Raw genomic sequence first — 15895 nt, forward strand, 5'->3', positions numbered from 1 at the left:
GAAAATGTTGTCTTTCATTTCACTGAAGAAAACTCCCCATCATGCCTCAAAGCCAGTTTGAAGGACATTTAATGCTGCATACAAACAGTGCTTTCAAATCAGCAGAACGTCTGTTTGCATGAGAGTAATATTAATTCAGAAGGCAGAAAGTAATTAAGCAGTCTTGTTTGCTAATCATCATCTGCTGTGCTGATGAGGGATTACTGCAGACCTCACAACAAAAGCTGCCAGTGTAACTTGAGTCAATTTGCATGTCTTCGCCACTCTCTACAGAAGGAGCTTGACTATTTTGAGAGCCTTGAGTACAAATCAATTTTTCTTCAGTGACATGTAGAACAACAGTATGTTTAGGTGACGGCAGGATCTATCAATGAAGCACGGAATTAGACAAATGGGCGGAACAAAATGGTTTTGTTGATAACATGCTACATTCAAATAATTAAATGACTATGATTCTCCAGGGTGGACTGTGTCTTTGCAAATAAAAAGTAGCTGCATGAATCCCATTTAAATACTTTGATTACATGACCATCGCTGTTCTTTTTTGTCTATTGCTCCAGGTGTGTTCTAAATACAGCACCATTCAGTTTGGGGTCAGTAACGATTTTACATTTTATGCAAGTCTCTTACAGTGTCCTAACCAGCCACGACGGAGATATGCGACGAGCGACAGCGGATTCTATTTTAGAAACGGTTTCTAATTCTGCAATGTCGGAGCTGGAACAAATATAAATATGACAATGATAATCTCAGGTACTGATTATGTGCTTTATTTCATGTAAAATAATGTAACATGAGTTTGAATGTCATTTTACATGACCTTTATAGCCATACGGGAATCATCAATGGAGAATTCACCTCAGATCATGAAAATAAAGGAACTCAATGTGAACAACCAAGTGTATGCATGTTTCAGTCATGTATTTTTAAAAGTTAATATTAAAATGGTGCAACATTTATGAACTTGATTCTGTGGTTATATTGGGTGCAGTGTGCTTGCAGAGACTCCACCCACACATTCTTCTGATTGGCTGTGTTATTTGATTGATTGTGTTGCGTTTCGTAGATGTATCTGGTGTGGACAGACAAACGGCTTGTTGCTGGAATCTTATCGCATCACGTCTGGTTAGGACACTGTGTTATGCTCATCAAGATGCATTTATTTAATCAAAAATACAATAAAATCTGTAATATTGTGAAACATTATTATAATAACCGTTTTCTATTTTAATAAATTTTACAAATGTAATTTATTCCTGTGATGGCAAAGCTGAATTTTCAGAATCATTACTGCATTCATCAGTACTTCAGAAATAATTATAATATACCGATTTGCTAATCAGATTCATTCATTTGAAAAACAAAAACAATGGTCATTATCAATGTTGTCCTGGTTTTTATTTATTTTATATATATGGAGAGATTACTTTTACATAATTCAAAACATGGATAGACTGATATTAAAAATCTAGCTGATAATGATAAGATAAGCAAGTACTTTTCTAAATTAGTGTTCTAAATCTAAATTAGTGTTTTTAAAGATTAAGTGAAAGTTAGATGATAAAAATTATTTGAGCATGCAAATTAAATAATTAAATAATTAAAATTACATTTTAATCAATTCTGGTAAACTGCAAAAATAAAAAATAAACTGAATAAATAAATACGGTAACTTACATTGGCTGATAAGATACGGTACTGACATACTGTGCATAAAATTTATATTGTATAACGAAAACCTCCCAATCATAGATTTGAACCTAAAACACACTGTAAGGAAGCTAGAAAAGGACAGAGGAGAACTTATTTAATTTAATTTCTCTGGCCCCTATAATTGTTTTAACCTTGCTGCTCACATGCCTTTTAAAGTACGAGTTGGTGGGGTAAGATGTTTAGGATGGAGGTGTGGAGCTGCATGGAGTCAGCCGTCTTGTTGCGCTCCATCTTCTTGTCCTCTGTTCCTGTCAACATCACTGTCCCACCAATGGCACCTCCAACTCCTCCATACACACATACCCCTGCACCGTAAGCCTTTCATAGCACAGAGCATGATTAATAGTTGTGAGCTGGGCCCCTCCGTGCACTCAGCACATTGTTGAGAGGCTCTGAAACAGGACAACAGTTGCATCCCCACCTAACACCGGGCCTAAGCCCTGACTGTCAGTCCTCGGTTAGAGCACTGTTAACTGGCCAGATTTACAGCTACTAACCAGTGCTCGGTTGCTGCTTGGCAAAGAGGAGACAAGCATCCATCATCACAACTTATGGAGCGTTTTATTACAGCGGGACAGAGGCCATGATGAGCGCACTGCCACCCCGAGTGACACCAGTACAATGCTGTGGGTGTTAAACTTACCACAGGGACGGATGACTTGCATATGAAGCATGTACTGTGGATTTACAGAGCTAAAGTAACACTTCAACACACCTTCGGCAAAGCATCTGCGCGACTTCAAGCAATGCATTTCATTATTCAAGCCCAAGTGCTTTAGCTACAAAACAGTATGTTATACGCAAACGACATTTCATGCAAAGCGCATGCAACAAAATGAAATGGGGGAGGGGTAATGTGTAATGTAATGCGTTACAACCAAAATATATTTTTCCCTGGTGCTTCTAGATAACAGTACCAAATTGCAAAATTAACACTTTGTTTCCAGACAAGTTACATTAACATAACATTGCTTCCCCGTTTCTCATTGGGCCACATTAGTGAAATAACTGTGTGTAAAACATTTGCAAAGCTGTTCCGACATAGTTTTTGGGATTTATGAAAGTGTTTGCATTCTCAAAATGTTAGTTGGTGTGAAAAAAAGGTTTTACACCTTCTCCCAACATGCATAAATGGTGCGTAACTCATCCAAACATTTAGTTTTTGTAGGCAAACCAATGACAAAGCATTTTGATAATGCTACTTACCATATTAATATATAATAAAATTAATTAGTTAACCAATTAGTTAAGTGTGGAAAAAGTTATATTATTACCAGTAGTATTTGTCTGGAAGCTAAACACATTAATAATTTTTGTGAGGCATATGGCTAACGAGTCTCTTTTGCATTTATGCAATATGGAGCCAAACCTGAGAAAAGAGTCCAGAAGATCCCACCGCATTCCTGCACACCTAATTCATGGGCAGGGATTATGCAAATTGTGAATGAGCATGCATAAGCACCCTTTATACGAATAATTGGAATACATTAACATACATGCGTGTAATAATCAAATCTAAGGTGTATTAAGCATTTGTGAATGTGGAAGAATTTATGGGATGGTCAATGTTACATGCAAAATACTCAGAATTTGCTCATATTTATGAAAGTTTCATGATTAAGGCCTACTGGTCAGATGCAAACTTATGCAATTGCTTAAGCCAATGATCAAGATGATGAAACCGTGTTAGCAATGTTAACACAATGTTAGCACTTTTTGGGGAAATTAACCCCAAGTTTTCTCAATTTATCAAAGTGGATAGTAATAATAAAAAAATATTTACTCATGAAAATGTAGACTTGTCAACAAAATCAAAGAAATTAGCAATGTGCGGTATCAGTTACAAGGTTAAAAGAAAAGTAGAAAGTAGTAGTAGAAAGTAGCCTATTCTCTTCTTATCTCTCATTAAGGCGAGAAAGGCCAAAGAGGATCCAGGGACATGGAATTGTTTTGTGATGGAAACCTAGGACAGCAGATTGGGCGTAATGGAAGAAGGCCTCCCTCCTCAGGGGACAGCAGTTGTAAATTCCTTCAAGTGAACCTCTCGCTATTCAACAGGTTAGGCTCCTATCTCATCTCTTTGACATTCACATCGGACAGTAACCCTACCTTTAAACATTCAGCTTAGCATTAAAGGTTAATGATAGTAGTTTGGACATTACGTATGTTTCACAAAATGGTGCAATGTCAGTCAGCACAAGGCAAATATCAAGTCCGCTCTAGTGAACAATTACTGTCAATTCGTCAGATCCAAGACAAAATGTGACCATCTGTGGCACATCGTTTTAACTATAGGACTGGTTGTTGTAGGACTAGTCGACTAGCCAACCATCGTGACCTATCCCTCATGCTGAATTCAGTGAAGTTGACTAGATTATCATCTTACACTACAGTATATATATTTGCATCAATATTTATTGCTGCTTCAATTAACTAATAGCATTTTTTGTTTCATGGAATACATGGACTACTCTGAAATGCAAGAACACGTCTTGAGTAAAATACCACTGAGAAATGTCCCACAATGGTAAGATGAATGCAAAAGTAGCATTTTACAGCTTTAATTAGCCTACTTCCTTAAACTACCTGTGTCCACAACTTCACCATGAAATCAAATTTGACAATTCTTATTTTATGGAATCTTGCAGTATTTGATTTGTCTGTGCACATCCTTATTTAATTTTAAATCATGTAATCTTTAATCAAAGCAAACATCCCCTCCCACTTGCAGTGACATTTCTTCTCTGATGATGCGTTTACTGGCGCAAGGGCGGGGAAACCGGTCACTAACATGACATCACAGGAATAGCAAACCACAACCATCCAATGATGCAATCAATTGCCAATGGACAAAACCAAGTCCTCCCATCCTACATTTTTTTATTATTCATTAAGTGGTTTCACTCGGATGTACATCACAAAATAGGGAAGTGGCAACTTCCATTTTAAAAATGAGACAAATATGGAGCTTTTGGAACAAAAGCTCAAGCAGAACATTACAATCAATTGAAAAAGCAAAGCATGGTGTAAAGAAATAAAGCGATAAAATTATTTCCTAATATCTGTCCTGTAAGTCATAACTATTCTTTCTGTCTATTCAGTAACTTTAAACCCCAAGTGACTTCCCTGCAGGAGCATTCATCACATTCATATTGAGAACACTCACTCTCTACTTTCTATTTGTTTGCCATCTCAGTTACCAAGGACATGAGTGGCAGACCCTCATGTTTTTTCCCCTCACTTCCCTTGAAGGGCAAAGGGAATTTATTTGCTCCATTTGCCATCATAAGTAAACACATTTGCATTTGTGTCGGTCTGATCAGACTTATGACTATGCTCGTTTCTGTTTGTTTGACAGATCACATTCTTGCAGATCATGTAGGTATGATATACAAGCACATATTAAATGGCAGAGAGTCCAGAGGGCCTCAAAGGAGCAGGATATTCCCACGTGCCCCAGGAGAAACCCTGGTTGGGACGCCAGCACAGGCACAGCTGTTGGCCTGAGACAGCTCACACTTGACCTTGAGCTATAGTTCACTATACATGTGTGTGTGTAAAGACTGAAACAGAGGACACCAGCAGCCAGTTGCATAAACTGCTTAGACTACACTTCAAAACTTTTTTAAAGGTGGGTAAAAAGGTAGAGCGTCTCATTTGAATCTGAAAAGACGACCAACAAGCCATTAGCAAAGGCGTAATAAAAAAATTAGTTCTTAAGATACATTCTTAAAGTGGCTGTTTATCCCCGGTCATAAAAACAATATCATAATGCTAAAAGAAAAAAGCATTTTTTTAAGCAAACAATAATTTACTGCTACTGATCCAGTTTGTCCCAAATTGCTTAGCAACCTTGGGGGGAAAGCTCACAACCATCCAAATAAAATGACTTAACATGATATGTGTAGTATGAAATGTCAAGTGTAGTTTCAAATATACATATATATGGAGACAAGAACTAGCAAATACTGTACTCTAGGCCTGTCAGAGGCATTGCACATTTCTTAATCAAGAAGACACAGTCAAAGGATTCCTCCACAGGCCATTGTTCAGGTCAGGAGATGAAGAGATTACAGAAAGTGCCTGAAAAGAACCAGCGATCAAAGTATCACTGTAATGTTTACTACAAAACTCAGTCGACATCCAATCATCGGATGGTGTGGTCTGACCTATTAGAGGAGTTTCTTTAGTACCTGAAAACCAAACGAGAGGAAATGCTAGGGGTACAGGGTAAGTGAGAGAGTTGTCAGTCAAACAAAGCTCTGGAATTGGATCTACCAGGTGGCGTCTTTAAACCTGTATTTGTATGAATAAAAATGAGAGGATTTAGTCTGTCGGCTTTCTCTACAGACTTGTCAAAAACCTGACCTTTGACGCGAAGGGAGGGGGGAGGAGGGTTGGAGGAAGATTCAAAGCTCTAAAGGACTAAAGCTTGGGCTGACTAGTGTATAAAAAGGGAATACTATGAGAAGGTGAGACATCTTCATTCCAACAGTCGTTTCCTTTCCTTCCTATTTGCCTCAATGGTACGCTATTCGATGTAGAGAGGATATGAAAAACATCCCACAGAATTACCTGACCTCATACTGAATCCTAGTTCTCAATTTGATGTTAAACAGCCAATGTTTCATAGCTAGAATATCTCCCTTACAAACCCAATAGATTCATAGAGCAGTTGTCCACCAAGCTACACAAGATCTAAAGCTCATTTCTCCAATACCAGTGTGTTTGTGGATTTCAAAACCGGACAGTCTAAGAGCACAAACCCCAGAATGCACTGACATCCATGTGTCACCCCAAATTGCTTGTTTGTAATTCCAGAGGGATTCCGGATTAACAAGAACATCTGACTGGCTTCTGCTGCCAACAGAGGACTATAGTACTTTACGTTTTTTTTATAAATTGGCAAAAATGTAAATATTATTCCTAGAGGCAATTATAACTATCCATTTTAAATTAAAACTTAAAGCAAAATGCTTTCGACTTTTCTTAAAGAGAACATTCTCATTTACTTATCCTCATGTCGCTACAAACCTGCATGACTTTTTTTTCTATGGAACAAGGCAACCATTATCTTCTTTTCCACAGAATAAAGTTAGTCCGATTTTTGAGTGTCATGTCCCTTTAACACATTCTAAAAACAGCTAAAATCATTCCATATAACTTTCCCTCAAATCAAGACAGAAAATGCAAAAGTCTGCAGATTCGGTCTGGGCATGCTTATCAGCAACTAAGCGCAGCTCACTCCAAGAGTCTTGTGCAAATAACACCAGATGAAATAGATCATTGCTGTCACCAGCTTCATGCTTGAGATTCCAAGACAAAAGACAAATCGAAAACTCAGCGGTGACTTCAGTATGTCAGTCAAAAAAAAAGTAGGGTACTTATGGTATCTATAACAATATGTAACCTAAATATCGGTTGAAATAGGTCAATTTCTATTTAATCTGCTCCTTAAAGAATTTTGCCAACATGCAAATCCAATTTGTGGGTGGTTGCACACTTCACAATATGCAAACTTTTTTGTCTTGTCCAGCACATCTGACCTTAAAACTGGCCTACCACAAACACTGCTTGAAATCAAGTGTAGTGTACATATTAGGTGAGGTAGCTTAAGTACCAACACATGTTTCTGATGTACTAAACTCAGGACTGGAAACTCTTTGTTTCACAAATACAAAAACGGCCTCATTCAAGACGAGAACACTTTTTTTGTGGAGGGAGAGACAACACTTCCTTTCCCAGAACAATCTATCTCTCGGGTTGACAAGTCTCCCTGCTATATTTACCCAACCTAAACTGCAGATGATATACTTCCAGCTGCATTCTGCCGCCATACGGCACATGTGCCTGCCAATCAAACGGCTGGTGCAGAGGAAGGAGAATGAAACCTTTATCAAGTCAGTGAAAGTGGCTAGTAAACCTTTGGAGCTAATCCACATTTCCTTTGGCGGTATCTTTTGTTGTTGGCTGAGATAAAATGGCCACAATGTGAATGGAATTATAGGCTTTCATTAAGAAGACAGCTGGCCTATTAAGAGATACATATATACATTTAATTCACAGTACACTGAGCCAAAATACTGGCAACATATGACCAGACCTCATTCAACCTATTGGATCATTCTTGAAAAGGCTTGAAATCTTGAAATTGAGCAATATTTGTGCACTTCTCACTAAGTGCTTACGGTTTTAGATCTATTGTTAAGAGACAATTAGTAAAACAAGGCAATCAGTGAAAAAAAGGCTGGTTATTTGCTTATACCTTTCAAGATTTTTAGTGATCAAATGATGGGCATAACTGACCGCCACTTGTTTGATTCTTCCAGAAATAACTACACTCATTAATTTGCATCTTACAATACTGTTCAAAAGTTTGGGGTGAGCAAGAATTTTTTTTCTTAAAGAAATTAAGATGTGTATTCAGCAAGGATGCATTAAATTAACCAACATACTACAATGATTTCTGAAGGATCATGTGACACTGAAGACTGATCAAAATTAAGCTTTGCCATCACAGGAATAAATTATATATTTTAAAATCTATTAAAACAGAAAACTATTACTTTAAATTGTAATAATATTTCACAATATTACTGTTATTACTGTATTTTTGATCAAATAAATGCAGCCTTGAGCACTACAAATACTACATACCCCAAACTTTAAACGGTAGTGTACCTAGGCTTGGAAAACAAGCTAACATCACCCATTCTATTCACTATAAAGTAGGTGAATGAAAGTCAACACTTGCTCAACAACGCGAGAGAACTAACAAGGCCTTTGCTGTGGGTCAGAGGGGGAGTTTGGTAGATTTCTGCCTGGGTCCAGACACAGCCGCTCCTGTCCATCTCAGAGCAGAAGTATTCTCCAGAGAGAGGACTCCCTGTCCAGGGCTTCCATTACAGAGGCATGACGACATGCAGACAGAGTAGAGAGCTGTTGCACATCTCATCAACTCACACCCCTCCATTAATACACAGAAATTCACTATGATGAATCAGGCTGGCATGCTCAAGCAGGACTTTTAGCAACCAAAGGTAGTTTGTGCCCTCTTACCTAAAAGACAGTCTAAAGGGCTTGTTTTAATCAGTCATCACACTCATTAAAGTTACACTAATGTTACTTGAACACAAAAGCTCTTAAGATTCTAGTGTAATTATGTAAACAAGCCATAGATGTCACTGTTGTGGACATAAGTGAGCACTTTATAGTAAAATACATTAGTGGAATTGTGGAAATAAAAAGTTATAGGTACTACCGGTGCCTTCTTCAATCAGCTTTCAGCTTTTCATGTCATAAGGAGATTATGACAGTTAAATAGCAGCAATTTTCATCTAAGTCTATAAGTGTTGTAACATAACAATACCACAACAGAGCATCACAGTAAGAAAGAATTTTCATTTCTTTTTGAACAGAGGAACAATTGCATAAAAACATAGCATAACATTTACCGTAGCTGTCCTATTCATTAAGAGGTATTTGGATAACTAAATGAACAAACACTGACATAGTTTCCATGGGACCCCAAAAATTATAAGGTGGCGTAAAAGCCCAATAATCAGACATTGAGAAAGATAATATTGACTGATTTGAAAAGGCCATGCCTTCTCTCAAAGGAAATTTAGCATACACCTGATTAAATATGCTTTCGTTCTGTAGCAGGAAAGAAGCACTTTGGCGAATGATAAATTAGTCCGTTTAGTTTGATCCCGTCTGGCGTGGTTCAGTCTAGTCTTAAATAAAGGAAACGAAAAAATGGTGCTGTGGCAGAATGCTTGTGTTTAAAACCTGTATTATTAGGATTTAGAGGGAGAAGGGCATTTTAACAGCTAATGTTACAAAATTAAGAAGCTGGATAAACTGACTACTGACAGAAAACTGTCCAGACACCTTTTTCAGAAACCATCTTAGTTAATTACTCATTTACTGCAATCCGGAGTTTGATCAAGTCTAACCTTTTATGTTATTGAGGGTGTCTTTCAAGTGGCTGAAGCTGTTGAGTAGTGGGTCCTGTTCTTCATCCTGTCAAAGAATGAGAAAATCATTTTAGCATTCTAGTTAGCAACTTGGCATATTATGATTTCACTAACAATATCATTTGATATGTTATTTAAATATGGGATGCATGCATGATGTATGGATACCTTATCAGTTATTAACCAATATTAGAGATTTTTCATTGATTGGTGATATGATATTCTATATGGGTTGATATTGGATATTTAACTCTGAATGCAAATGTCTCCTATTATTGTTATTATTACGATGACATTTTCTTTTGCCAAAATTTAACACTCACTTAAACTTCTTCTTAGGGTGCTTTCACACTAGGACTTTTGTTGTGTACCCGGGTTTGATTGACATTAGAGTTCGGTTCGTTTGGATGATGTGAACGCTGTTTTCCGAACTCTGGTGCAGTGCACACTCGCGAACAGTACCAGAGTCCGCTTAAAAAGGGTGGTCTGGGGTACAGTTTATGTGAACTCTGGTACAGTTTGCTGCTGATATGAACGCAATCGCACTAAATAAAAGAAGTGAACCGCTATTAATGACGTATGATTTGATAAAAATGTGTTTGTGTTTCACTCACTTTCCAGACGAGCGTGACTGACACACTGCAAGCAGAAAGCTTCATATTTAATTTCTGCTCGCCTTCGTTACATACTGAAGCTTTGAAACAAAACCAAGGTTTCAAAAATAAAAATATTAAACCGACCGAGGTTAGCAACGCTATGCATTTGCATATTGCCGCCATCTCCTGCACTGTCATTAAGCAATGGGGTAAACAGCTGCTGCTTAAATGACGCAAACACATTGCAGTTCGGACCCAAATAATATTATCTGAACACAGTCCAGCGGGGGCAGGGGGAGCGATCAAACTCGGCTTCGGAACAGGCAATAGAACCAGGTGTGAAAGCACCTTTAATAAACATTTAACATAACACTGTTAAATGTAATCTTTAGCACATCTCAAAATGAATAGGCTATCTAGTTTTCATGCAGTACATTTAAATGGTATGATACACCATGTACCAAAAACATTCTATATATCCTTATCATTTGTTAACAACAACATGTATTCTTTACTTCAATGAGCTCATTGTTTCTGCCTTCAATTAATACATTAAATTACTGTAATACATTGTTAGCTAACAGCGTGATTTGCATATGTACATTTCTGAAATATATAACTTGGACACAGTCACCTCTGATAACAGATCACAAATTGTAATGTAGACATGAATTATCTATAAAGATGCTTTGAAACGATATGTATTGTGAAAAGTACTATACAAATAAATGTGAATTGATGCATAAACTCACTTTTAGCATTCAAACAACTGATTGTAATGTTTTTCATTATTTTAGACAAAGCTATAGAATTATGTTACCAGCTAGCCTATCACATGAAAATATTTATCACCTTATCAATTTCAACAATAACTTTACTATCCCAATAACTTAAATATTTAAGAATTTTGAGAAACATATGGCCATTAATTGTGTCCTCATAACAACAGATTTGATATATTACAAATCACCATAGACGGAGTGACTAAGATCAGTATATGGTCAGGCTAAATATCACTTCAAATATCTATAATGGAACATCAGGCCCTACATTTCAGATAATTAAAATGTTCATAAAATAAATCTAAACTGGATCACTTACCAATGGAGTATGGGTACTCCATCTAGAGTTCCTCTTGATAGCAGAAACAACAACAGAAATCTCCCCTTGAACGATGTATATATTCTTGTCCACCATAGTGAATCTAGAGTGCAATTAGAGATGCAATTACACACAAGTAATAATCTCAAAAATACATATTTTACTGATATCAGAGAGAGACACATTATATGTGATCATCTTAGTCAGACAGCTCAACTAGACCAGCGATTCTAGACCAGAGCTTAAGCTAGCGGTAATCTCTGTGTAAAGCAGCAGACCAGCTCAGACTTCATTATGCCAGATAGTGTTTGTGGGGGCAAGAAATGCAGCACAGAAATCACAACATTTTTGAATATGTCTCCAAAAAAAAAAAAAAAAAATTATAAATCAGACTATACAACTTTGAGGATCAAAGAGGCTCTGTATGACCAAGCAAACGTACTAGCCTATAGAAACTTCAGAAAGTAGGCTAGTTCCAATATATCTTATATAAAAAATATATTTAATATATAAAAAAAATTATCTACTAGTTTATGCAGAAAGACAAATGTTTGGCTCATGTTCTGGTAGGTTTAAACATAAACCCATGGTATTATGGGATTCACAACAGAGTGGTGCAGGGATGACGTCAAAACCCAGAAGTACTAATTCACCAGTGGTCACCTTGATATAAGTACATAGATAAGAATGTTTGATGTGAACGAGTGCAGTTGATGCTGCATAGCAAAATGTTCAAGTACCGTCAAGTTACGTTTAACACACAGACCTTATTTTAATCAAATTGAAAAAAAAACTTTTAGAATCCCATAGGAAAATCTCGAGGGAACCACCGGTGAATTACTCTGAGTTTTGACATCATCCCTGCATCACTCTATAATGACTATAACATAACAGTTCACATTCGCTCTTGAATTCGCAAGCCCACGTACTCTAATTTGCGGGCATCAGAAAGACGCCATCTATATGCGGGGTATTGAATTCATTTTTGAACACGCACTCGCTTTTAAATTTCTCTCTTTCGATATTTGTCAATGACGCTCAGGATCTGTTGCGCACCAAATCCTTTAAGATATATCATAACACCTTGTGGCGATTATGTCAGAAGAAATCCAAACGTTCGCCTATCATTAATGGACCTAATTATGGCTTATCATTTGAGACATGCAAGTAGCAGCCTAACGTTAGCAAGTTAACCTGCATAAATATGTAATCCTGGTGCAATCATTTTTTTCGTGATGACAGCGGACAGAACTTAGAATAGCCTACTCTGTTGTTTTTTGGTCATATGGATAAGAAAAAGATTACATTTGAAACTGTAAAGTGTCTACTTTTATTTGTGTACACTCACGATAACAACAAAGCTTTGTGCTTTTGTAAAAATAAAGAAAAATAACAAGGTGCGCTGTCTGCAGTCTCAGTCTACTAGTTGACTTGACAAATCTTTAGTCAGGGCAGGGGCAGCCCGTGTGTGTGTGTGTGTGTGTGTGTGTGTGTGTGTAATTAAGCCACGAAAGAGAACTGGCAAACATGAACAGAATTTTACTGAAAAACCTGCTATAAAAAAACTTCTACATCCCTTCTGTCATCTTTTTTTTCCCAAGTAAAATACCTCTTTGTATGACTCTAAAAATGTCCAGCTTCAGGGCATGGTATAGGCCTACACTAGCCTGGCTCCACCCTCCAACGTACTTCCGTTCAATTTTAATTTTCCTTCAGTACTAGGTCTGGGATTGTGGTGTATTCTTGGGTTTTCTCCAGTCAATTTTTTACCGGTCCAATCAGCGAACAGAAGGAGTGGCTGAGAACGATGACGTTGAGGTTGTATGCTAGTTTGAGTCGTCATACGTCACGACCAAACATTAGGCTAGCGATTGGTTATGGCAGATCTAGAGTGGCTCTGGGTAGATCCAATAGTTTTAAACTTCAACAGAGCCTTCAAGGAAGTTAACACTTGTCAATGGAGAGAGGCCAGAATTTCTGAACAAATGAAATGTACAAGAGTCTGGAAGAACCAGGCTAGGCCTACACATCTTTTTGTTATGAAATCTTTACTGATTTTTATGAAGTAAATACAAGACTAACTTCTACATTGGTAATAACATTTCAAGATGAACACTTCACTGAAGCAGCTTAGGTTTACTAAATTATCCAAACATCTTTTTTTTTTTTGAAAAGTCATGTTAAAATGTGAGTATAAAATACTAGGCTTTTGAGAAACATTTATTTGTACATCTCTCAATCATAATTGTATTGCATTAGCTACATGTGTTGCCCTCCACAATAAAACTACAGAGCTTTGTGATAAAACTAAGCATTTCAAGGATTAGTTCACTTTCAAAATAAAAAATTCCTGATAATTTACTCACCCCCATGTCATCCAAGATATCAATGTCTTTCTTTTTTCAGTCGAAAAGAAATTAAGGTTTTTGAGGAAAACATTACAGGATTTTCTCCATTTAATGGACTTCCATGGCAACCAAATATTTCAATGTTCAAAGAAGGTTCATATCTCCGTCTCAATGCAGCCTCAAATGCTCGACACAATCCCAGTCGAGAAATAAGGGTCTTATCCAGCAAAACGATCGGTTATTTTCACCAACAAACAAAAAATTATATACTTTTTAACCACAAATGCCCGTCGTATACCATCTCTGAGATGCGTCACACATTGCGTCATGACGTTGGAAAGGTCACGCGTCACGTCATCTAAGTTATTTATCTGTGTACAAAGGCAGGGAAGGGTGAAAAACTCCATCTCATTTTCTCCTCCAACTTCCAAATTGTCCGACATCTTTGTTTGAAAAAAATTCTAGGGACCTTTCCAACGTGATGACTTAATACGTGGCGCATCTCAGAGATGGTACAAGACGGGCATTTGTGGTTAAAAAGTAGGCTATAGCCTATACTCGTTTTCGCTAGATAAGACCCTTATTTCTCGACTGGGATCGTGTAGAGACTTTTAAGCTGCATTGAGACGGACATTTGAAACTTCTTTGAACATTGGAATATTTGGTTGCCATTGAAGTCCATTCTGTGTAGAAAAATCCTGGAATGTTTTCCTCAAAAACCTTCATTTCTTTTCGACTGAAGAAAGAAAGACATGGATATGTTGGATGACATCGGGGTGAGTAAATTATCAGCAAAAATTTTTTTGAAAGTGAACTAGGCTAATCCTTTAAATATTAGGCTATCTAGTGTCAAGTCGGATATTGCATTTTATGAAAGAAGTCTTCTATATGGTTATAAAAATCTCATTGGTTTTACATTTACAAGGCCATCAGAATTTAGTCATAAATATCAGCAACTGCACAAAATTGCATATTTTAGCTCAGTTTGGGTCTTTGAATAAAAAAAGGGTTCCATAATGAGTTTCATATTCTCTTATATCATACCACATGAGATACTAAATCCTGATGCATCAAATATGATACTAAAAAACAACAACTTTACATGGCTTTTACAGGGTTAACGAGCATTTAAGCTCAATGTCTGTAAACACATACAGAATCCACCTCTGAACCTACGCATAATGAGAGAAGTTATGTAACTCTAAAGTCAAATATCTGACTCTGAGCATAAACATCAACCCATCTAAAGAAACACAACTTGAATGCTCTTTACAAGAGGGCCCGGGTCATTCAGTGATGATGGCCACGTAAGTTACTAACAACCAGCATCATGATGCTATAGCACATCTTCATGACAGCCATCCGGCACACAGCAATAGGTCCGTTATCTTGAACAGTATTAGTATTAACTGCATCTTATGATAACAAACAGTCTGTCTCCCTGCGCTGTACGATGTAACAGTTACAAAGGTTGACGAGGAGTGGGAATTGATTATAGCTGAATTGATCAGTAGGCCAATAAGCTTAGCGAGCTTGCTAACAAAGCTTGTCAATAGCAAAGTACACCGTGTTAAGCGACATGCAAATTATCACAATATGAGCATATATCTTCCACTTTGAGATTTGACTATGAATTAGAAAAACCAAAGATTTATTAATAATCAACAGAGCTGGTGATGATGCATCCAACCAACCTGTCAACAAGCTAGCAATTGGTTTGTCATGCTGACTACTGCTGCTAAACTGCACAAATAAACGTGTGGAATGAGACCTCGTTTTGTTTTACAAGAGCTTGTGTCTCTATCTGCGTGAACGCGTCTGTCAGAAAACAGAAAAACATGAAAACACTGCTGTTGACTCTGTGGCAGCGAATCCAAAATGGCGTTCAGATTCATTTCCACTCGTTTGGCTAACTAGTTTAGCAGGCTGCCAAAAGCGTATAGACACGTAATAATGCCGCAATGACTGCGTTGAATAAAGGCTTACATTTTAGACAGTTCCACGTAGAGTTGTCATGCCCTGCTGTTTTTCTGTTATATCACTAAACAGATATTCTGTCACCGGTAGGTAATCTCCACCACAGGCAAACTTACTGACGTGGAAATGGTGTAGGCGCACACTAACCTGATACTTCCTGTCAGCTGACAGCTGTTTTAGC

The 15895-nt window shown here is 37.3% G+C and overlaps 1 protein-coding gene across 5 annotated transcripts in view; it reads right to left on the reverse strand.

The window, feature by feature from the left end:
• gbf1 (golgi brefeldin A resistant guanine nucleotide exchange factor 1) overlaps positions 1 to 15880 on the reverse strand; it is a 194582-nt gene extending 178702 nt beyond the window's left edge. For all 5 annotated transcript variants that reach the window (XM_079636156.1, XM_079636155.1, XM_079636154.1 and 2 more), the window contains exons 1-3: positions 15724 to 15880; positions 11390 to 11492; positions 9672 to 9738 (exon numbers count right to left, since the gene is read on the reverse strand). In XM_079636156.1, coding sequence (XP_079492282.1) covers positions 9672 to 9738; positions 11390 to 11485 — 163 coding nt within the window. In that variant the 5' untranslated portion in view covers positions 11486 to 11492; positions 15724 to 15880. The remainder of the gene's footprint in view (positions 1 to 9671; positions 9739 to 11389; positions 11493 to 15723) is intronic.
• Between the last annotated feature and the right edge of the window lie 15 nt (positions 15881 to 15895).

The sequence above is a fragment of the Phoxinus phoxinus genome (assembly GCF_949152265.1).
Source record: "Phoxinus phoxinus genome assembly, chromosome: 14".
Lineage (NCBI taxonomy): Eukaryota > Metazoa > Chordata > Actinopteri > Cypriniformes > Leuciscidae > Phoxinus > Phoxinus phoxinus.